This window comes from Argentina silus (genome assembly GCF_951799395.1).
Source record: "Argentina silus genome assembly, chromosome: 6".
In the NCBI taxonomy this organism is placed as follows: domain Eukaryota; kingdom Metazoa; phylum Chordata; class Actinopteri; order Argentiniformes; family Argentinidae; genus Argentina; species Argentina silus.
In genome coordinates this window covers 3,563,289-3,587,574 of record NC_139660.1, presented here as the reverse complement: position 1 = coordinate 3,587,574, position 24,286 = coordinate 3,563,289, and the positions used below count along the sequence as shown (strand labels likewise).

Sequence of the window (24,286 nt, the reverse complement as noted above, 5' to 3'; positions counted from 1 at the left end):
TTGTCCTTATTGTCTAGCTCCCTGCCTGTCGTCCTCTCCCACTTCTCCTTCATGGTATGGTGGCGGTGGCGGTGGCAGTGCTGCTGATGAATTAATTATGGGTGGCCCCTGTTATGTAGGCTAGGGTGCCGTTAGCCGTTCCTTAGTCCTTGCCAAGCAGGGCAGAGCCGGGAGGCAGGGGTCTCTGTGTAGCCTGTAGCCACGCTGTGGAAGCTAGGGCTGGAGACTGGGGATGAGGATGAGCATGAGCAGAGGGTCCGTGGATGGATGGCAGATGGAGCTGGAGCTGGCCCTGGCCCTGGCCGCCAGTGTCCACCGTGGGGCTGGCCGTGGGGGGGGGGGGGGGGGGGGGGAGGCAAGCATGGATCTATTCTGGGTAACTTACTGCTGATGCGCATCAAGCTGTGCTCAGCGGGCGTGAGCGATGGGGCGAGGTGGGGGGGGGGGGGTCGTTGGCTGACTGCCAAGGCCAGTTGACACGTGTCACATGTTGTTTACATGTTGACCAGCAGGTATTTTATTGTCCAACGTATGTTTGTGTGGGCCTGTAGGCTAATCAGCGGTACGACTCGACCGCTGTTGTTGTGGTGGAACGGAGGAGGAAGGAAAAGCTTCGACGTTTTCAGAACCTTGTGTTTCTAATCATGTTTCTAATGTGGGTCATCCAAAAAGCACATGGTGACCCAGAAGAAGAGAACAACAACGTGGTGAAAGAAAGGGAGATGAGAGGGGAGCTGTTTGTGCATTTAAATGAGGATTTCCGCAACGGTTCGCTTGATCTCCGTTTGCATCTGAATTCGCAGCTGCTCGGCTATGGAAATACTGCATGTTCCTTAATTGATTGTGTGTTGTTTTGAATGCTTCTCTCTTGTATTCTGAATTGCCTGACACACACACACACACACACACAGAGAGAGAGAGCTGGGTCTGGCTGTGTTAGTAGTGATGTCTGCCTAGGCCCTGGCACATTGACATAGACTGCCCTGGACTGTACTGTAACGCTACACTGACAAGCACACATTGAGCCTAGAACAATGGGGAGCAATGAGCAGAGAGCAGGTCTGTCCTCACTCCGCTCTGCGCCCAGTGGAGATGTCATGGAGGACCTATGAAAACACACCAGCAGAGGTTTGTTCACGTGTGCTCTGTAGCCTGCTGCAGTGGCGTCCTCAACAGCCGCAATTAGTCGCCAAATGGCGGATGATTAGGTTGCGATTGAGTGCTCCTGAATCTACTCGTCAATCTGTAATAGTGGGTTATTATTTCTGGTGTAGGCTCTGGTGCTGAGAGTGTGTAGGTGCTTGATGACGGTCCATCGATCACTTTTGAGTGAGTCACCAGGACCCAGTAGGTCCAAGATAGAGCCCATAATAGATAGTGCCTCCCCACCCCCTTCAAACCCCCCCCCCCCCCCCCCTCCCCAGAAGTATCAGTAGGCCTGTGATGACTCATAGAACAGCCCTGCGTGCACTGTGTTTTGCAGGTGGACGGAGAGGCAGAGGGGGGGGGGGCTGTTTAAGTGAGCATTGGAAAATGGGCCTGACAGAAAATTGTCTCTGCTTGTCCTCCTGCCAAATCAGGTTTAATAAAGGACACTCTAGTCTGCAATGCAGCAGCTACTCTGGCTGTTCCTGCCTTTCACTGTCCTTGGAATACACCTTGGACAGTTTGGCCAGACACATCGGCGATGTGTTAAACCTAAGTGGGGTTTTAAAGGTCATCACTCTGCTCCAAAAGCATCGTTGTAGAGGTGCACCTGTTTACGGTGGCAGCGTGGTGATTGGTGGTTGCTCTTTCTTCAGTTCTCTCCCCATACATCTTGTTCCTCTATTTAGGCTACAGTTTGTTTTCTGTCTAAAAACCCCCGAAAGACTGTCTGTTTACTTTTCCCGGTTTAACCATCCACCCACCCACCCTGTCTTCTCCTCTCCTCGCCTCGCCTCTCCTCTCCTCTCCTCCCCCACGCCACCCCTCTCTTCTCTCCCACCTCGATGCCTTTGCCAGTGACAGATGGGACTGTTAGGAGCCTAGCAGACCGTCTTCACTCGATTCTTGGCTGTGTCATTACTTTTTACCCATTGGATTTTTTTTCTTCTCCAAGACGGACGCGGATGTTCGCCGGGGTTGTCAGTGAGGTGGTGGTGGACGTGGGAGTCGTAGACTACATCTCCTCACAGATTCACCTCTTAGCTGTTCCAGAGGAAGGCTTGAAGGTTAAGGAGGATGAACTGTCCTCCCTGGAGAGAGAGCATGAACATCTGGAGAGAGAGGCAGGGAGGCAGGGAGAGGGAGGGGGGGAGAGAGAGAGGGAGAGAGAGAGAGAGAGAGAGAGGGAGAGAGAGAGAGAGAGAGAGAGAGAAAAAATATGGGGGGCGAAGAGATCCCATTTATTTCCTGCCAGCAGAAAAGGGGACAGGGGACAGGGACAGTTTGTGTAAGACAGAGAGGGGGCTTTATTTCCTTTTCTTAAGCCCTAATTTCTCATGGCAGCCATCTGTGTGTTGTCACAGGGTGTTTGTTGGCTCCACAGCTATGGCATTAAAGGGCCTCGAGCCTAAGTGCTGATATGGCTTGTGGTCTGGCTGCTGCCTGTGGGCTGTTGATAGTGCTAGCTGCCCTGGCTGAACCAGGCCTGGTCCACCACTGCTACCGCTGGTCTGTCCAACAGACCAGCTACCAATCACAATCGGCAGACGACATTTGAACAGTTTAAAAACCTCAAGTGAAGAGGAAATTTGGCAACTCTCCGAGGACTGTTTTCAACCTCCAAAATACTGAGCTGTGTTGTTCAAATGGAGAATGAAAAGCGACTGGGCATACAGTACCAGTCAAAAGTTTGGACACACCTTGCCAAGAGTGTGCAAAGCTGTCATCAAAGCAAAAGGTGGCTACTTTCTAAAATATGAAACATATTCTGGTTTGTTTAACACTTTTTTGTTTACTACATAATTCCATATGTGTTCCTTCATAGTTTTGATGTCTTCAATATTAATCTACAATGTAGAAAATAATAAAAATAGAAAAACCATTGAATGAGAAGGTGTGTCCAAACTTTTGACTGGTACTGTATAATAGAATTAATCTTTTTCTTTTAGTAATATAACATCACATCATTATATAAGAACAGAGCAGTGCTCAGCCATCATCAGAACTCAGAGAACACTGAGGCCATATAGACCCATAAGAGTGAGGTGTGTGTGTGTGTGTGTGTGTGTGTGTGTGTGTGTGTGTGTGTGTGTGTGTGTGTGTGTGTGTGTGTGTGTGTGTGTGTGTGTGTGTGTGTGTGTGTGTGTGTGTGTGTGTGTGTGTGTGTGTGTGTGTGTGTGTGTGTGTGTGTGTGTGTGTGTCCTCATTGAATGAGAAGGTGTGTCCAAACGTTTGACTGGTACTGTAGTTTAACCGGTTATTGTGCCCAGTGAAGTGTCTCTAATCCTTAACCCACAGGAGTGAGGGGCTCATTTCCATTCCATATCTCTGCACCCAAAATGACTTCACATGCATGGGAGGATTTTATACCATTGAGTTTTATTTATGTGCTGCTGTTTTAATTATATTCCTCCTGATCCAGTTCGCCCACCTCTGCTGGGGCTCGGAGCTCTTTAACATGGAGAATGCTAGCTCTGTTGTGTTCTGTGCATCTCTCTCTTCTGGCTCTGTCTCTGTGTGAGTCACTGCACACCAGATGGTTCCACCACCACAGCCTACCAACCTTCTACACTTCTACACCCTCATCCACCATCATATTCAGGTTTTGCAATCAATTCATTTTGGAATAGTCGTGATGAGGAATGGCATCCCCCCCCCCCTCCAATACATTACAATGTGTTTGCCTTGGAGCAGTGGTGAATTCCCTATATGTCAAGTTTGAACCTGATCTACGACCTTGCCTGTCAGTTAGCTGAAACAAATCCCAGCTTTCCAGATTATACAGCAGCTCTCCCCAACATCCATCCTCTTGTCTTCCTCCATCACCCTCCACGTTGTCCCCTACCCGTCCTGGCTCTCCTCCGTCACCCCGGGCCAGGGTGGAGCAGAGTGGGTAGCTGGCCACAGTGCCCCTCTCTCAGCCTCAGCCTCAGCCTCAGCCTCAGCCTCAGCCTCAGCCTCAGCCTCAGCCTCGCTGCCAAACCAGAGCCCTCTCCAGGGGCCCGGAGTCCAAGTGCTGAGTTAATTAACAGGGTGTGAGAAGGGGAGGTGTGTGTCTGTGTGTCTGTGTGTGTTTGTGTCTGTATCCGCCTGTGTGTGTGTGTGTGTCTGTATCCGCCTGTCTGTCTGTCTGTCTGTGTGTGTGTGTGTGTGTGTGTGTGTGTGTGTGTGTGTGTGTGTGTGTGTGTCTGTATCCGCCTGTCTGTGTGTGTGTGTGTGTGTGTGTGTGTGTGAGAGAGGCTGCCCTGGCTGAGCTCACGCCAGCCCCTCAGTCTGTGCCAGGAGAGAGAAAGCCCTGTCGTCAGCACAGCACAGCCGGGCAGCAGCCCTGCCACCTCCTCTCCTCTCAGCAGAATAACAGGAACCCAGAGCGAGGGCTACCCTGGGGAAACACTGGGCCCGCAGGCCAGGGTCACTCACAAACACAATTATAACTGTCAGGAAGACACACACACACACACACACACACACACACAATTTAACTGTCAGGAAGACACACACATACACACACACACAATTATAACTGTTAGACAGACACACACACACACACACACACACACACACACACTCCCTCTCTCTCTCTCTCTCTCTCTAGCTCCCCATCTCACACCCACTTATACACAAAAAGCTCCCATCAACGTCCTTACCCTCTGCCCCAACCTTGGGTAACCTCCTCTGGCTGCCTGTGTTAATTATGACGAGAGAGAGAGGAGACTCTGGAGGAGGAGTGAAATCCCCCACAGTGGAAGCAGCAAGGCAGTGTGGGTGGGTAGAGAACCGCTCTGAGGGGTCAGAGAGGGTGTATGTTCAGCTGTTGCTATGTTTCCTCCTGCCTTCAGTCAATTAAAAGCATCTCTGTCAGAAGCTGTAGTCACGATTCACTGAAAAAGTAAGAACAGACCACACATTTTTTGTTGAGTCATAATTGTCGTATGGCGCACTGGTACTGTTTGTCCTCACCTAAGTGGACCTACTGCTGTGCCTCAATCATCCCTCTGGGGGGTGGTGTGTCTGTGTGGCTCCATTATCACTTTGGGGGGTGGGGGGGTTGCATTCAACGTGTGGGTTGTCCCTAGCAGCCCTCTACAGTCTGGCTGAGGTGTACAACTCTTTGGTGGCTGTTCCAGAGTCTGTCCTCTCTCCCTCATCTGTCAACCTATCTCTCCTGGGTGGCTGTTCCAGAGTCTGTCCTCTCTCCCTCATCTGTCAACCTATCTCTCCTGGGTGGCTGTTCCAGAGTCTGTCCTCTCTCCCTCATCTGTCAACCTATCTCTCCTGGGTGGCTGTTCCAGAGTCTGTCCTCTCTCCCTCATCTGTCAACCTATCTCTCCTGGGTGGCTGTTCCAGAGTCTGTCCTCTCTCCCTCATCTGTCAACCTATCTCTCCTGGGTGGCTGTTCCAGAGTCCGTCCTCTCGCCCTCCTCTATCTGCCTATCTCTCCTGGGTGGCTGTTCCAGAGTCTGTCCTCTCTCCCTCATCTGTCAACCTATCTCTCCTGGGTGGCTGTTCCAGAGTCCGTCCTCTCGCCCTCCTCTATCTGCCTATCTCTCCTGGGTGGCTGTTCCAGAGTCCGTCCTCTCGCCCTCCTCTATCTGCCTATCTCTCTTTGGTGGCTGTTCCACAGCCCTCTCTAACTCCCTCCTTCATCTCTTTGAAGTGAACAGTTAAACCCTCACTGTCCCCGCAGGAGACCATGGCCTTCATTAAAGGTGTTAAATAAGAGCTAAAAACCAGCGTTCAGTTTTTCCTTCAGGTTTTCCTCCATTTTCTTCAATGTTGCAAACTAGCATAGTCAACAACTCTCTGCGAAATCTTACACGCTCGGAAAAAACTATGCACATAACAACAAGCAACCATCTACAGGCATGTGGGGGAGGGTTCGTGGAATGTAACATCCAATGAAATTGCAAACTCTTATCACAGCGCTCCGTCCAGTTCAAGCCAAGCCCGATTGGCTAATCTAAAATTCTCCAGAACTCCAAAGGAGGCGTGAGAAAGCGGTGATTTGGAGGTATGGCCACACGTAGCCCAGTGCTGACTAGGTCCAGTCTCCAGAGGAGTGAGAAGCGTTGTTGTGTCTCTCCCGATGTTCTCTTGGTTCATAATGCTCTCTTTTCTCCTTCACAGATCACTATAAACATCTCTGAGTGAAGATGGCGTTCTTCAAGAACAACTTCTGGGTAAGTTTTGTATAATATTTAACTTGTTCACTTAATAAATAATAACACAAACACTGCATTCAGGGGAATGTTGTATTGAATGCGGTTGGGGTTGAGTTGAATTCAGTTGGATATACAGTGCTGCTTGAAAGATTGTGAACCCTACAGAGAAGGTCAATATTTTTGTATAAAATATTAAAAAGAACTTCTAAACCCCAATTCGTAATAAAGACATTCCAAATAAAGGTGATAAATATGATATTTTCATTGTTTATTTAACGAAAGTGGTTTATTTAACAAATAGATTTAATGTGTGCAAAAATATGTGAACCTTTTCAGTCAATAGCTTGTGGCACCTCCATTAGCAGCGATAACTTGGACTAAACGTCTCGTATAGCCACTAATCAGTCTCTGACATTTGTTTTGAGGGATTTTTGCCCAGTCCTCCTTACAGAACTCCTTACAGAGCCAATTGAGTGAGGTTTGAGGGGTGTCTGGCATGAACTGCCCACTTGAAGTCCTGCCACAGCATCTCGATGGATTTAGGTCAGAACTTTGACTTGGCCAATCCAAAACACAAATCTTTCTCCTGTGCCATTCTTTGGTAGATTTGCTTGAATGCTTTGGGCCGTTGTCTTGTTGGAAGACCCATTTTCAGCCCAGCTTTAGCTCCTTGACTGATGGCTTGACATTCTGTTATGTCAATGTTCTTCTTATTGTTGAAGCATGCACAGTTACCTGAGATACAGCAAGGGAGGTCTGCCAATCTCTAGATGTTATGTTTGGGTTGGCTTTACCTGATTTATTATTTTTCTTGTGGCTCTTGGGGATATTTTGGAGGGTGTCCACTTCTAGGCCGAGTTGCTGTCATGTTAAATGCTCTCCATTTGTAAATGATTTGCCTCACAGTGGACTGATGGAGCTCAAATCTTGTTGAGAAGATTTTATAGCCTTCCCCAGACTGATGTGCTCTCACTACCCTCTTCCTGATGTCCTCTGAGATCTCCTTTCCTCTCGGCATGGTGTGTTTTGCAATTCACCTGTATAGGTAACACAAAACTGACCAGGTTTTTTTATCTGTATTTCAGTCCCGTCCAAACTCTTTCCTAAAGATCTCTCTTTGATTGGTTCATCAAGTAGTAGTAGAACTACTTAACCCCCTAATTCCACTCACCTACTTGATTTAACCAATGCAACTTGGGGTTCACTTATTTTTGCACCTGCACTAATTTCTTTCTGTAGTTGTCACGCATGACTTCCTCTAGTCTAAACCAACATATGGTATTGGTAAGTATGAACCTGTTATGTCAGATAAAAAAAGATTTCATGGTAAAAACTAAAAAAATCTCTTATTACACAAGGGGTTCACATACTTTCAAGCAGTATACTGTATACAGTAACACGACTTCCCTGTAGGTAAATGCTAAGTGTATAGAGGCTAGTTCACAGGCCAATTCCACACCTCTCTGAATCACATGTGAGTCATGCTGCTTTCCTCTCCGATTCATCCTCCTACTGTGACCCAAGCAACGCAGCGCTAGGCCTGCTACATGTAGCATCTCAGCTCAGGTAGATGTACAGCAGCGCTCTGCTCCGCTCTGCTCCCGGAATGTTCTACGTGTGTGTCATCATGAGGCTGGATCTAGGCTTCTCACTGATGCAGGCAGCTAGCCAGACAGACAGGCAGGCAGGCAGGCAGGGAGGCTCTCTGTGCCCCCCCCAGTCTGAGACATCTCTGTGCCCCCCCCCCCCACCAGTCTGAGAAGGAGTGACTGGAACAGGCCAAGCCATTGTCAGTTGCTCCCAGGGGGGGCTCTCTGCTCCACTACCCCCCCCCCCCCCCCCCACACCCCCAACCCTCCCCCTGTCCTCCCTCCTCTGCACACCTGGCTGCAGCTATTTCAGGTGTGCCCTACTTGTTCCCTGCCCCATTCACCCAGAGGAGAGAGACAACAATACGAGGACGCTGTGCCAAAAAGAAGAAGTCAAAGTCATGTAACAATTGGGTTTTGAGGGAGAAAGCCAGCCAGAAATTCAATTTGGTCAAAAGAAATTAGATTTCTGTCATGAATTGAATTGAGCGTTTCTTTTGTATTATTGTTATGGGGGTGGAGCATTTGGAAAATTTAAAGCCCTTATCGTTTAAGTGGTCTTGTATCAGATGTTTGGTGGTTTGTCGATGATGATCATTGTTTATTTCTCACTGCTCCTTCCCTCATAAAGTGTGTGTGTGTGTGTGTGTGTGTACGCTCGCTCGTGTGTGTGTATATGTGCGTGCGTGTGTGTGTGCACATGCAAGCGTGCATGTGAGTGTGTGTTATTGTTCCGAGCTGAGCCCGTCTGTCTGTCTGCTGACTGACCACCAGCAGGTCACGTGATCTGGCTGTCTTTGTGTCGTGGCAGGCAGGGCCTCCATGCCTATGGAGAGGACATCTCCATTGTGTGGAACAAAAGCTGGTCAAAGGCGCTTCCCTCCAACCGAAACCAAGAGTCACACACACACAGACACACTCAGACTGTCTCACTCTGGTCGACGCTGCTTCTGAATGTCAGCCATCTCAGTACTCTGAATATACAGTCAGAGATGGTGTAATCTTTGATAAAGTCTTTAAAGTCGAAGCCGTGCTGTGAGTGGTGTCAGAGACAGATAATCCATTTCTGGCTCGTCATATAAAGATTGCTTATCGCCTCACTGCTCGGCTCATATGAAACATGCAGCCTCGAGGGAGAATGAAGGACATGTCCGTTGCTCAGGGAACTAATATATATGTATATATACGTTTCTAATGTATTACCAGGAGCCAGCTTATATTAGTTCACTCAGTTTGTCTCAGAGTTGGGCATGCGGACGCATGCTGATGCCAGGCTTTCTTAAGTGAATAGAGTCTACAGACGTGTGTGTGTGTGTGTGTGTGTGTGTGTGTGTGTGTGTGAAAAAGAACCTTGTGGTAATTAGTGAATCGAGACTCTTGGGAGCAAATTGCAGAAGTCATTGTTCCTTTTTGCTGACAAGGTAACGTTTACATTATATAGAGTATCCAGCACCTGTACGAAGCTATTGTATGACAGTGGGCTCTACCCTGGTACAATTAGCACTTAGAGCTCACAGCTTAGAAGGGAAATACCCAGCTGTCGTGATTAGGTGCACCCTTAATTAAGTCCTTGTTCTGTGTCCTTGGGAATAGACTTTCTTCTTCCTGTTAAGAAAAAAGGAGGGTATAGCCTACAATCATCCTCCGATTTCTGCCTCCACCAGCCTCCGCTGCTTATAATACAGCGGTTGTGTGATGCCTTCCTCAAAGCGTTCATCCTAACACACAGAGATGTGGATGCCTGTTAAGTTAATTTGAATATACCCTGATGTATCCAATTCCCGTGGGAGCCAAGGCTGAGTAGGTGCTCACACCATGAACAAACGTCAGCCTCATTCTTCAATTTCTTTTCTTTCTTTTTTTTTGCCCCAAGAACAGTCTGTTCCTCGAGAATCTCTAATTCACACCATTAGGAAACCTTTGAATGTGTATTAGTGGATGACTCATCCAGTTCTTTTTATATATGTTGCCAGTCAGGGTGTTCTGTTTGGGCCTGAAACAGACCTCCTGTTCCAGGAAGTGTTGGCCCTCTCCCTCCCAGGTGGACTCCCAGCCAGTCGTCCATAAACAGAATGAACCCAGTAGTGTTGTCTCTTCCCATGTCCACCATCAGTGGTAGATGGTGGTGTCAGTTGGTCTCACGGGGGGGGGGGGGAGATGCTCTGGGGTCCGGATGTAAATACACAGCCAGGGACGGGCAGGAATGTGGCGAGAGGACAATCTTTTTTTTTTTTCTCTCTCTCTCTCCCTGTCTGTCTCTCTCTCTCTCTCTCCCTCTGTCTCTCTCTCTCTCTCTGTCTCTCTCTCTTTCTCTCTCGCTCTCTCTTTCTCTCTCTCGCTCTCTGTGTCTTTCACTCACTCTTTTTCTGTGTCTCAGTGTATGTCTTAGTCTGTGTCATGGGCTGGGTCTCTCTCTCCCTCTGTCCTCGTGGAGCTGTTCCTTGCCCTGCTAAATTAGATTAATAGCAGCAGGATAGTGGCTCACTGTCCTCTTAGATAAAGAGCCATTTCAGAGGATATGCCTTCAGGTTACCAGGGCCAGATGCAGATGTCCCCAAATGTCCCCATTGGGTAATAAAACTATGGGCAAGGACAGACCGAACACGTGCGTGCGTGCGTGCGTGCGTGCAAGGACAGACCGAACACGTGTGTGTGTGTGTGTGTGTGTGTGTGTGTGTGTGTGTGTGTGTGTGTGTGTGTGTGTGTGTGTGTGTGTGTGTGTGTAGGCAGGCTGTGCTGCAGTATTGTGCTCAGTCTCTGTCATGGGTCGGTCCTGCGCTCCGCTCTGTGTGTGTGTGTGTGTGTGTGTGTGTGTGTGTGTGTGTGTGTGTGTGTGTGTGTGTGTGTGTGTGTCATGGGTCGGTCCTGCGCTCCGCTCAGCGTCTCACGTGTCCGCTAGTACCACCAGGCTCCTGGGATGATGGGGCTCCAAAGCCATTAATCAATGCTAGAGTACAGTACAATTGTATGTGTGTGTGCATGCGTGTGTGTGTGTGTACGACAGTACAGTATAACCCCACAGGGAATGGGAATGTGGCACTGTGGAATGCACCGGGTAATGAACACTACTGGGGAAGGTGTCGTCCGTGGGAATCAAAGTGGGAATCAATGATGGTGGTGATGATGATGATGATGGGCTTCCAGGGGGCCATCAGAGCTGCTGCTGCTGCTGCTGACAACTCTTTGCTGTGGGATTGTCCATTCAGCTCGATGTGCACAGTCAGCAGAAAAAGCTCAATGAGTCAGCGGGACCTCCTGGTCCCCCTGACGCTAACCTGGACCCATCCAGTTATTTATACAATGTTCTGTGCAGCCCACTAGATGATGCCATGTCGGACCATGTAGCCCAGCCTAGTGACATTCCATCACACAGCATATTGTCTCTCATTCTCCAAAGCAAAGAATGTACGTGTTCATCTTCCTCTTACTAGAAGGCCTGTTCTGACAGGGTCGTTCGCAGCAGTTGACAGGGGTAGGATTGTTGGAATTGTTTCTGGTCGTTGTTGATAGTGGAAGGGTTGGTGGTAGTTAGTTGTTGATAGTGGAAGAGTTAGTTGTTGATAGTGGCAGGGTTGGTGGTAGTTAGTTGTTGATAGTGGAAGGGTTGGGGGTAGTTAGTTGATAGTGGAAGGGTTGGTGGTAGTTAGTTGTTGATAGTGGAAGAGTTAGTTGTTGATAGTGGCAGGGTTGGTGGTAGTTAGTTGTTGGTAGTGGAAGGGTTGGGGGTAGTTAGTTGATAGTGGAAGGGTTGGTGGTAGTTAGTTGTTGATAGTGGCGGGGTTGGTGGCAGTTAGTTGTTGATAGTGGAAGGGTTGGTGGTAGTTAGTTGTTGATAGTGGAGGGGTTGGTGGTAGTTAGTTGTTGATAGTGGAAGGGTTGGTGGTAGTTAGTTGTTGATAGTGGAAGGGTTGGTGGTAGTTAGTTGTTGATAGTGGAGGGGTTGGTGGCAGTTAGTTGTTGATAGTGGAGGGGTTGGTGGCAGTTAGTTGTTGATAGTGGAGGGGTTGGTGGCAGTTAGTTGTTGATAGTGGAGGGGTTGGTGGCAGTTAGTTGTTGATAGTGGAGGGGTTGGTGGTAGTTAGTTGTTGATAGTGGAGGGGTTGGTGGCAGTTAGTTGTTGATAGTAGAGGGGTTGGTTGTAGTTGTTGATAGTGGAAGGGTTGGTGGTAGTTGTTGATAGTGGAAGGGTTGGTGGCAGTTAGTTGTTGATAGTGGAGGGGTTGGTGGTAGTTAGTTGTTGATAGTGGAGGGGTTGGTGGCAGTTAGTTGTTTATAGTGGAGGGGTTGGTGGCAGTTAGTTGTTGATAGTGGAGGGGTTGTGTGTGCTGCTGCTGTCCAGTGTTTCACGAGGGACAGAGCTGTGGTCTGTGCTCTGTGTGTTACTGTGTGCCAGGTCTCACATGACTGCCTGCCTGCCCCCCTGCATCACAGCACAAGAATGTCCTTCGACACCGGATCCCCATAGAAAGACACTGCTGCGATACTCCGCTGGTCATGGAGGCAGCTGGTCATAATAACTGTTATACCATAGGTCAGGGAGTCGACCACAACCCCACAGTTCCCGTTCAGGGACACAACCACAGCTCCATAGTAACAGCTCTATCTGTGCTAGACAGGAAATGAACCACAACTCCACAGGAACAGTTCTACTGTAGTCAGGGAGACAACCACAGCCCTAGAGGTACTGGTTCTAAACTGACGTGTGTGTGTGTGTGTGTGTGTGTGTGTGTGTGTGTGTGTGTGTGTGTGTGTGTGTGTGTGTGTGTGTGTGTGTGTGTGTGTTCGGCAGAGAGTTCTACTACTACTTGTGAGGCTTGCCAAATGAATGACTTGACTGTGGCTCCTGAGTGGAGTGATGTATGTCCTTCCCCAGTCCTCCCGGGGTGGCAACACCACTTAGCCAATTAAAATGGCCGCACGCACTAGCATGGATTCAGACACAGCTTATTTGTCTAACCACTCCAGGTCCAAATTAGGGCCTTCCAGCGCAGGATCCTAGACCTCCGTCTGTAAAGTAATTAGCTTTGTTCAGGCCTGGAGGGAAAAGCAGGGATACCTCTAATTAGAATCAAGGGAAAGTCGTTAGCTGGCTGTGTCCAGGCAGATGAAATGGTGCTGAAACTCTCTGCCGGCTGGCTGGCTGGCTGGCTGGCTGGCTGGCTGGCTGGCTGGCTGGCTGGCTGGCTGGCTGGCTGGCTGGCTGTGAGAGAGAGAGAGAGAGAGAGAGAGATATGTTGTGAGCACCGCTGTGGGAGAGATTAGGGGAGCTGCCCCCCTCCCCCAACTTCACACCACGGACGGCGGGACACCCTGTCTGCTCAGGACTTGAATGTCCTGGGATGTGTGGTGCATGTGTGTGTGTGCCCCTGTGTGTGTGTGAGTGAGATTTTGCTCAACATGATACCGATCATTACCTTCTCAGCACTGCTTAGGGTTTTCATATAAGACCCACAAGCGTCCATGAGAGTTTGTAGTGCGCTTGCCCCCACAGAGACCCTACTACAGCTACACAACCTCAATCCCCCCCCCCCCCCCCCCCCGCATTGTCATTGTAATGAGCTCCCTCTTGCATGAAAACAACGGTCGTCTGAATTGATGAGAAAGAGGAGTGAGGAGTGAGGGAGGGAGAGGGAGAGACTTAATAAAGAAGTCTCAAGGACCACTGTCTGTGGAATAGAATGTGAGGCCGGCAGAGAGCAGAGGGATCTGGGAATATTCTCTGATGGAAGACAATGATGAGACTGAAGATGGCTTAAAGGGCATCTCTGAATAAGAATTCAACCATCTTTGAGGCCCTTTTAAGGTGCAAGATTGACAGAGAGAGACACACACACACACACACACACACACACACACACGTCCGTCACATGAATGAAAGAGCTGTCATACTTTTGCCCCTCTGTGTCTGTTGCCGCGGGAACTCAGTTGCCAGGACAATGAGCCATGTTGTGAATGGTCGGTCGGATGTTTTGCTGTGGCCCCAAATACATGTCAAGCCCTTAGGGACCTGAAGCTTTGATAAGCTATCAATTATTATTCCTATCTAGCAACACAAAGGAATGAAAGGGGTTATTCATAATTCCTACTAAACGTTCCCCTCGTTTTCATTAACTCATACAGTGTGTAAATATTTAGGGTTGCCAAGATCGTTCTTATGGCTACAGACCATGAATGCATTCTCAAATCCCCTGACTCAAATACCAATAACAATCAAATAAAAGCTTTTGGTTTATTTTATGGATTTATTTATTTTATTATTAAGTTGCTGTGTGTGTGTGTGTGTGTGTGTGTGTGTGTGTGTGTGTGTGTGAGAGAGAGAGAGAGACACACACACACAATGAGTTGCTTTCATAGAGAAGTAATTTGGTAGTTGAACAGTTCATTGTTTCTGTTGTGAAAATCAGCCGTCTCTCACCGTCATCCTTATTGTGTGGTTGACTGTTGCATCAACCCACCTGGTTCTGTCTCTGTACGTTTAATTTTCCCGTTGGCAAGACTGTTAGAAGATGGTCATTAGCATTAGCCGCGGGCTACAGGCCTAGCCTAGTGTTGTGGTCTCTCAGGTGATGTAGGCTGGCACCTGGATAGAGGCAGGGCTAGCCGAGCGTAGGCAGCTAACGTGGAACCGTACACCTGCGTTGTGTGTCGGGCTGAGCAGGGCAGCTCACCTTTCCCTGGGTCGGGTTTCACCACAGCACACAGGTGGAGGAGAGACACAGACAAAAGGGCCAGAGGCCTCTCCATTTGAGAAGGAGACTTATTGAGTGTGAATGTGAATAAAGAGCACTGTATGTGTTTTGTTTGTGTCTGTTTGTTGACTGACTGTTTGTGTCTGTTGTTGGCTGTTTGATGGTTTGTGTCTGTTGACTGACTGTTTGTGTCTGTTGTTGACTGACTGTTTGTGTCTGTTGTTGAGTTGCACACAAGGTGGTAGTCGGTCGTATTGTTGTGGTTCGTTCAAATTCCGTTGAAGAGGTTTGGAGGTGTACCACTATCGTAATGACACTGACCCCTTGAGAAAATAAGTTACAATTTAATTGAATAGTTTTGAGGGCTGTGTGAGCTGCTGTACCGTGGTTCATATCATGCCTGGGTAGACAGGCGCATACAGTGCATTCGGAAAGTATTCACCCTTCACTTTTTCCACATTTTGTTATGTTACAGCCTTATTCTAAAATGGATTAAATTCATTTCTCCCCCTCATCAATCTACACACAATACCCCATAATGACAAAGCCAGAACAGGTTTTTAGAAATGTTTGCTAATTTATTAAAAATAAAAAAACTGAATGTCACATTTACGTAAGCATTCAGACCCTTTGCTATGAATTGAATCCGTTTTAGAATAAGGCTGTAACATAACAAAATGTGGAAAAAGTTAAGGGGTCTGAATACTTTCCGAATGCACTGTAAACCCAAATCCCATGAACCCCAGTGAGGCTACCACTCTCCTGCCCGCCTGTGTAGGAAGGTGTGCGTGCGTGCGTGGTTTTGGCCTGCTCTTACCACCATCCCCACACCCTTGGCATTGTGTCCATTCCTCTGCTACCTGGGGAAAGTGTCTGTGCTCCTCTAAGAGGGTATTTATAGTGCTGAGAAGCAGCTGCCACACTGTCTGGACACAGTCTAGAATGGCCTCTCTGTTGACATACGAATGTGGGCCTCAAGGAATGGGCTATTTTAATGTTGCCACAGTTAGGCTAACTCACCAGGTGTGGGATAAATCAGCTTGTAGAATTATCTGTTGGGAGGGAATCCTCTCTCTTGAGAACAGGACGGCTCTTGACTTTTCTTTTCAAGTGTGGGTGTGGCGTGCCTTTGACTTCCTGCCACATATAAGCCTTGTCGGCAGTATTGAAGCTGACGAATGTTTTTATTGAAGGGAATAGAGACTGTTGTGTTCCTCTAACTGACAATGACAACAACATTACTGTTCACCCCCTGGCTAAGTTGCTTTTAAGGCCATGCTACTGTTTTTGCTGTGGATAGCTCCCTCAGGGTATTACAAGTAGCAGGGAAGTGTAAACAAAAACTTTGTTCTGAAAATAAATGTTTTTTTTCATTTTTTTTTATTGGTGTTGGTGTTGTTGGATTAACTGTCATTCTTAAAATGTTTCTGGTGTTGGTGCTCATGTGAGGTAATTTCTGTGTGTGTGTGTGTGTGTGTTTCCCCAGGGGGAGAAGAACGCCGGCTTTGATGTGCTGTACCACAACATGAAGCATGGACAGATTGCTACCAAGGAGTTGGCAGAGTTTGTCCGCGAGAGGTGAGTGTTGCTGGGGGTGAGTGGGAGGGGGGAGGGGGGAGGGGGGTGTGGGGTAAACAATATGTGCTGTAAACAATATGAAAAATACGGGGGAGTGAGAGGTTGTGAAAAGCACCGGCAGCACCACATTTCTCACATTTTTCAACTTCTATGAAGGACTTCAATGCTTCACGCCGTCATAAAGTTGTTGGTCAGTTGCACTTAAAGCGCCCTACTCCTCCGCCTCCTACACACACACAGACAGGCAGACAGGCTGCCTCACAGCCAAGCCTTTGACAGAACCGCCTCTCTCCCCTCTCACCTCTGCCCTTTCATCCTCACCACCGTGCTGCATTTGAACTCGGGCCAGCACACAGGAGTGTTAAGAGACACACACACACACACACACACACACACACACACACAGACAGACACACACACACGCACACAGACACACACACACACACACACACACATGCGCACACACAGACAGACACACACACACACACACACACACACACACAGACAGACACACATGCACACACACAAACACACACACACACACACACACAGACAGACACACACACGGTATACACACACTAGCACCTACACACACTTACACTTACACAAGACTCACAGGACAAGGAGCTCCCTGTCTTTCTGTCCAGGAAACACACATACACATACACGTACACATACTCCCCCCCCCCCCCCCCCCTTCCACTCATTGTCCTTGGGCTACCTGCATATTATCTGGGTGCTCAGCTATAAGGTAACATGCTCAGAATCCTCCTCCTCCTCCTCTTCCTCTTCCTCCTCCTCCAGTGGTCATTCCCCAGCGGTCCTCTGTGTTTATACAATATCTTAATGAGTCAATTAGCAGGCAGTGATTGTGCTACCAGAGCCTGGGTTCTACAGGGCTTTTCTCGTAGAGGGCAAATAACACACAAAGTGCACTGTCAGGCCGATGCCACAATTCTGACTGATTCACCCAAGAACAAACCCCAGCACATTCCCCTCAGGGGGAAATTGTGTTATCTACTTGGACACAACAAAGTGGCAGTCAGGAAATTAAATAAGGTTTCCTGAGAGAGCTGTGTGTCTGTCCCCCCCCTCAGGACAGACTACCCTATTGAGGTGAATGATTCCTTCGCAGTCAGCAGCCTTGCTTGGGGCTTAAACCCTTTCTGAATCTGGACACAGAGAAACTACTCATCTTAAAGGTCAATTGGGGAGTTGTTGATACGAAATGTCAGGTTATTTTAAACCGCTGTAGCAAGCTGCTCGTCTTCGGGAAGAAAGCGGTTCTCCGTAACTGAAAATGTTGTTTCTCTCTGGTCCCAGAGACCTGGTAAACTGTAGTGATTCGTTGTGGTGTTGTTTTGTTTATTACCCCTGTAGTGATTCTTGTTTTGTTGTTTGTTTATTCCCCCCGCCCCCCGCCCCCGAAGATACGCTGATCGATTGCTTTTCTTTATCCCTGCGGGGTCTACACAGCTGGTTGTGAAAGTTTGATGTTCGGCATTCATTATTCAAATGCGGGTAATAGCAACATTTAGAGAACTCAGAGAGATAAATCTGTATTTCGCCTTGCTCGGTTCTTCTTTATGCCCTGTGTTTGGGCTCGACAGTGCATCACACATGAGGCTATTACGATATGCAATTGCTTTGTGTGAGAGAGTATATGAGCAGATTTAGTTGTTCTGTCTGCAGTTAAATGCAGGGTTTACCATGCCGAGTCTGCACATGCCGAGTCTGCACTGAACATCACTCTGTCTGCCTTGTTATGAGCTTGTAGGGAGTCTCTGTGTCTGTGTGTTTGAAGGTGTCAGTGTTTCAGTCTCTGGTGTGAAGGTCTCTGTGTCTGTGTGTTTGAAGGTGTCAGTGTTTCAGTCTCTGGTGTGAAGGTGTCTGTGTTTGGGTCTCTGTGTCTGTGTGTTTGAAGGTGTCAGTGTTTCAGTCTCTGGTGTGAAGGTGTCTGTGTTTGGGTCTCTGTGTCTGTGTGTTTGAAGGTGTCAGTGTTTCAGTCTCTGGTGTGAAGGTGTCTGTGTTTGGGTCTCTGTGTCTGTGTGTTTGAAGGTGTCAGTGTTTCAGTCTCTGGTGTGAAGGTGTCTGTGTTTGGGTCTCTGTGTCTGTGTGTTTGAAGGTGTCAGTGTTTCAGTCTCTGGTGTGAAGGTGTCTGTGTTTGGGTCTCTGTGTCTGTGTGTTTGAAGGTGTCAGTGTTTCAGTCTCTGGTGTGAAGTTGTCTGTGTTTGGGTCTCTGTGTCTGTGTGTTTGAAGGTGTCAGTGTTTCAGTCTCTGGTGTGAAGGTGTCTGTGTTTGGGTCTCTGTGTCTGTGTGTTTGAAGGTGTCAGTGTTTCAGTCTCTGGTGTGAAGTTGTCTGTGTTTGGGTCTCTGTGTCTGTGTGTTTGAAGGTGTCAGTGTTTCAGTCTCTGGTGTGAAGGTGTCTGTGTTTGAGTCTCTGTGTCTGTGTGTTTGAAGGTGTCAGTGTTTCAGTCTCTGGTGTGAAGGTGTCTGTGTTTGGGTCTCTGTGTCTGTGTGTTTGAAGGTGTCAGTGTTTCAGTCTCTGGTGTGAAGTTGTCTGTGTTTGGGTCTCTGTGTCTGTGTGTTTGAAGGTGTCAGTGTTTCAGTCTCTGGTGTGAAGCTGTCTGTTTCAGTCCCTGTGGTTTTGAGGTGTCAGTGTTTCAGTCTCTGTATCTGTATTTTTGAGGTGTCAGTGTTTCAGTCTCTGCGGTTTGAAGGTGTCTGTGTTTCAATCTCTGTGTGTTTGACGGTGTCAGTCTCTCTGTGTCTGTGGTTTGCAGGGCAGCCATCGAGGAGACCTACTCTAAGTCCATGAACAAACTGGCCAAGATGGCGAGCAACGGAAGTCCATTGGGGTGAGTAGAGAACAATGTTTTTTTTTTATATATATATATATATGTTTTTAGGGCATTTCTGCTTTATTTAGAGACAGTAGAGATTGACAGGAAGGATGTGTGAGAGAGAGGAGGGATGACATGCAGGATAGGTCGAGGGTCGGAATCGAACCAGGGACCTTGCGATTATGTGGTATGTGCTACGCCACTAAGCGCCCCAGTAGAGAACGCTTCTGAAAAATGGCTGTGTCATGTTCGTCGTAACATAAGACACTTCACGCACGCTGAGGATAGCACACGCCGAAACGCGCCAGTGCAATACATATTATGATTTAGAGTGCTGTCCATTTTTCACTTTCTATATTACAGTAGTTACCAACAACTACAGAGGTTGTTTTCTGAATGCCTACAATCAGTAAATTGCTTCCATCATATCTCGTCGCGTTTCCAGAGGCTATGACAGTTTAAGTAGCACCTGATATCCCCGTATCAATATTCCAGCTGTGTTGTTATGACTGCATGATAACGTTGATGATGATCTAGAGGTTGGAGGTTATCCACAGGATGCAGGCAGTACAGTGTCTCTGGATGATTAGATAGGGGGGGTCAGGGGTCAGGGGTCATGGTTGTAGTCTCCACCTCCTTCCTCCCAGAGTCCTCTCTGCCTGTTTCACTTCCTCTCTGTGTTCTGACCTTAGAAATACAGTTCTAGGCAGGTCGCACAAGAATAAGACAACGCCTGAAAGACGGGAATTACATTGAGGATACCCTGACACAAACATTATTAAATGTGTGGGATTGGGTGATATGAATAACGTCCGTGAAGGATGGCAGTCATATGCTTAATATATTCATTTTAATATCAGAGCCACCGCAAAAAACCCAACATTTCGAAGTGTCCTTTTCCAGGGTGTGCTGACATTGAGTATTTTCTGCTGGCTCTGACATTCAAATGTATATATTTAAGCATACTGTATTACTGATTTACTCCATGTGCTTCCCCTGTGGATGCAATATTATCTTGGCTGCAAGGATTTTTTGGTTTGAAATTTATATGAATAACACAGTGTCGGTGTTTATTGTCTGACTGAGAAAATGTCTTAATTTGTATGCACATGTTTTAAGGTACCTGGTGAATAATAACGGTAAAAAAATAAGAAAAAAAGAAATCGTGTCGTTTTAATATTCAGGGGACATTATAGAGGATGTTCTTGCTCTGTGTTCCTCAGGACGTTTGCTCCTATGTGGGATGTGTTCCGGGTGTCGTCCGACAAGCTGGCCCTCTGCCACCTGGAGCTGATGCGTAAGATGAACGACCTCATCCGTGACATCAACAAATACGCCGATGAGGAGGTCAAAGTTCACCGGAAGGTAACGCCCCGCCCCCCCCCCCCCCACTACCTGCACTAGCATAGCTGTCCATGATGACCAGCCAGGCTGCCAGGGGACCAACGGGGTCTGCACATTTGTGTTCTCACCCAACACTAGCACACCTGATTCAACCAATCGACTGACGTCAATCGTCATGCTCTTGCTCAGTTGAATGCGGTGTGTTGGTGCTGAGCTGGAACAAAGCTGTGCAACCCTGTGGGAGTTGGGTTGAGAAACCCTGCTTGTTAGTAACTTACTTCCTTACTTTATTTTACGTGGCAGTAAAATCACTGAATTACACAGCACTCACAGCAATAAAGTGCATAATACACATCCAGTATAAAATGCACAATAAAATACACAACTGTATAATATTGCCAACGCAACCATTTGACCGTGGATCTGCCTGTCTCCCCGTGTGTCTGCCCCAGACGAAGGAGGAGGTGGTGGGGACCCTGGAGGCGGTGCAGGCCGTGCAGGTCCAGAGCGGCCACCTACAGAAGTCCAGGGAGGGCTACCACGGCAAGTGTGTGGAGCTGGAAAGACTCAGGAAGGAGGGCGCCCCCCAGAAGGAGCTGGAGAAGGTCCGTCTGTCCTCCAGAAGACTTCTGTTCAAGTCCAAACTTTGTAGTGTGTCGCGCTGCAGTGAGGCACTGGGGAGCATTCATATACACCGCGCGGGCCTATTTCTTTCTTTACTGTTTGTCCTCTAGGCCTCAATCAGGGGAGGCTGGTGGGGGCAGAAATCGGAGGACGGGCTCATTGTAATGCGTCTACCTCCAGCAGCCTCCCCTGGCCTCAATGGACTCATCACACAAGCATAACTATCTTTACTGTTATTTTACCACAGGGAAGCCTACCATTTGTGAACGAATCATTGATGAAAGGACACTGACTGCTAATTTTAGACTGAATATAGATAAATGTAGCTGTGACTGGGAAAGAGGACCCGTTCTGAATGACTTGCACGGCTATATTAAGGTGTCGTAAATGAATAGGTTGGTAATAGTGTGTTATTTTCTTGTCTTTTTCTCTCTCACTAGGCGGAGCTGAAGTCTAAGAAAGCGGCCGAGTCGTTCTCCGTGTGCATCGAGAAGTACAACCGCGTAGGCGGAGACTTTGAGCAGAAGATGAGCGAATCAGCGCAGGTCAGCATCCTTCCTGCTGCTCGGTCTGGAGGAACACACACCGGGTTCAGACACGATGTTACAACAACAGCCCGGCAAATTCCAGGGTTCCCCCCAAAGATTAATCCGCCGAGCCTACCTTTATCCACACCGTTGCCGTCTCCATGGCTACTGGCACAGTTTCCAAGGAAACCCTTAACAAGCCCAGTGAACGCTGCCATATTTATGTCTGAAACGGTGACTCTGAATCGTTGTGGCCAATTAGATCTAAATGGCTACAATGGAGGATCTGCCCGTAATTTTGAGTGGGTGGAGAGATGTGGTGTTCCATGTAGACAATGGCCCTGGAACAAGACCGGGATAAATGAACCTGCCCATTTAATACATGGCTACAGCCCACATACACCACGCTAATGAATACCTGGTTATTATCGGGGATATTCAAGGACCCACTCTCCCGTCTGAATAGCTGGTTGCCTGGGTCTCTGTCTACTTCTGCATGATCTTTGCACCTGTTCTTGTCTGTATTTAGCATGGTCTTTTTTCAATAACCTGCGGTTATCAGCACCTGTCTCAGGGTCTCTGGGGGAGTGCTGATATTGTGCTCTCGTGTTCACAGAAGTTCCAGGACATCGAGGAGGCCCATCTGAGGCAGATGAAGCAGCTGATCAAGGGTTACTCCCACTCTATAGAGGACACCCACGTCCAGGTGGGACAGGTAAGTGACTGAGGCCCCACGCGCCTGGCTGACACTGGACACCAAAGCGAGGGAGGGAGGGAGGGAGGAGGAGGAGGGGAGGGTGGAGGGGTTTAATTGGAGAGCTCTGGAGGAGCTCTCAGTCGTAGAAAATGAAAAATGGACAGCACTCCAATGAGTACACTTTAAATCATAATATTTATTGCACTGTAATAATATCGCAAGGCGTGCAATACATATTATGAATCAAAGTTTATTCACTGGGCTGTTCATTTTTCATTCTCTGTGATGTCCTGTGAGGATTCAGCACCAGAACAGAACTTCTGCTTTTGTAGTGTTGTTTCTTTAGGAAAACAAGGAGCTCTCTGTCCTGCCACAGTCCAACAGGAAACACAATAAAAGCCTTCACTCACACAGAGGCCACTTCCTCCTGCTCTACACACATATTGATTTTGTATGTCATGTCTGAAGCCTCTTGTCTCTCTCAGAGCTGCTTCCCCTTATTGAGCGTGGTGTAAAGACTTTCTCTCCTCTGTTCTGTAGGTCCATGAGGAGTTCAAGCAGAACGTGGAGAACATCGGCATCGACAACCTCATCCAGAAGTTTGCAGAGCTGAAGGGCACTGGGAAGGACAGACCAGGTATCAACACACTCACCGGACTTTGTTTTTCCTTCACGTTTTAATTTCTTTCATTTAATATCTTCAAATATGGACAGACAGGCATCATCTTACTAACATACAGTGCATATTACGAAAAACATATTGAACACCCACACATAACAAGGACATCCTGACATCGACATCATGATTGACTTATGACTATCCCACCCTTTTCATCGCAATATAAAGGCATACATTGAACTCCAGCTAATGTTGTGTGTGTGTACAGTGTGTGTGTGTGTACAGTGTGTGTGTGTACAGTGTGTGTGTGTGTGTGAGTGTGTGATTGATTTAGCCCATTTGTCCTTGCTGAGTTGTCTCCTTGTGTTTGCAGCTCTGGTGGGATTTGAGGAGTACATGACAGCTTTGGTGCCAGAGGGGACGAAGAAAAGCCGAGGAAAAGCCTTCAGGATTCCTGGACTGGGCAAGAGGGACAAAGAGCCAGACTCAACGTGAGCCAACACACACTCACACACACACACTCACACACACACACACACACACACACACACACACACACGCACACACACACACACAGTCTCACACACTCACAGATAAACACACATGCACACACACACAAACACACATTCACACACACACACACACACACACACACTCTCACACACACTCAGACTCACACTCTCGCACACACTCAGACTCTCACACACACACAATGAGCCTTAGATATTAAAGCCCTGTCTCCTTCCTTCACTCTGTTTTGTTAACTTTGTTAACTCAGTCTTTGTTATCTTGTCACCTGTGTGTTTCTCTGCAGGGATTCAGCTGTGACGGAGGCCCCGGTGAGTGCCTGCTAATTCACACTCCTACACTGTGTCTCACCGTGTCTCACCGTGTCTCACCGTGTCTCGTCAGACTTCAACTCACTGTCAGTTGTTTCATTATCAGTTCTCATCCAGGCTCTTCTGGCATCTCTGGAGATGCAAATGGAATATCTCTGTATCTCCCCTACCAGCTAGCTGACAGACATGTGCGTGTGCGTGTGTGTGTGTGTGTGTGTGTGTGTGTGTGTGTGTGTGTCTGTGTCTGTGAGAGAGAGTGTAAACAATCATATGTGACAATGACGTGTCTGGCGGTGTCCGGTTACCCTGCCTATTTTTGGCCTTCTCAGAAGGGAACCTTTTGAGGTTGTCGGATCAGAGGGCTGCCAAGAGCCTTTCTAACAGACAACTGTCACATTGGGTAGAGCAAACAGGATCAGATTATATAAGAATGTTCTGGGCCCCTGAAACGGCTGCTTATCCTGGTCTAGGTCTTCACAGAGCCCGCGGTGATGTAATCACAACTTCCCTTACAACAGCACCTTTAGAGTCTGGGTTGGGTGATGTTGAAGTGGTTTGCTCACACAGTGGGTAAACACCGATGTTTCTGTCTGATACTAACTGTGACTGTGTGTGTGTGTGTGTGTGTG

The 24,286-nt window shown here is 48.0% G+C and overlaps 1 protein-coding gene across 1 annotated transcript in view; it reads left to right on the top strand.

Moving 5' to 3' along the window:
• Positions 1-24,286, top strand: part of fcho1 (FCH and mu domain containing endocytic adaptor 1) — a 39,372-nt gene that overhangs the window by 2,210 nt on the left and 12,876 nt on the right. The window contains 10 exon segments of the mRNA XM_083671830.1: positions 6,274-6,326; positions 16,073-16,164; positions 18,948-19,022; positions 20,231-20,372; positions 20,804-20,956; positions 21,416-21,520; positions 22,119-22,217; positions 22,740-22,836; positions 23,192-23,309; positions 23,633-23,657. Coding sequence (XP_083527956.1) covers positions 6,300-6,326; positions 16,073-16,164; positions 18,948-19,022; positions 20,231-20,372; positions 20,804-20,956; positions 21,416-21,520; positions 22,119-22,217; positions 22,740-22,836; positions 23,192-23,309; positions 23,633-23,657 — 933 coding nt within the window. The 5' untranslated portion in view covers positions 6,274-6,299.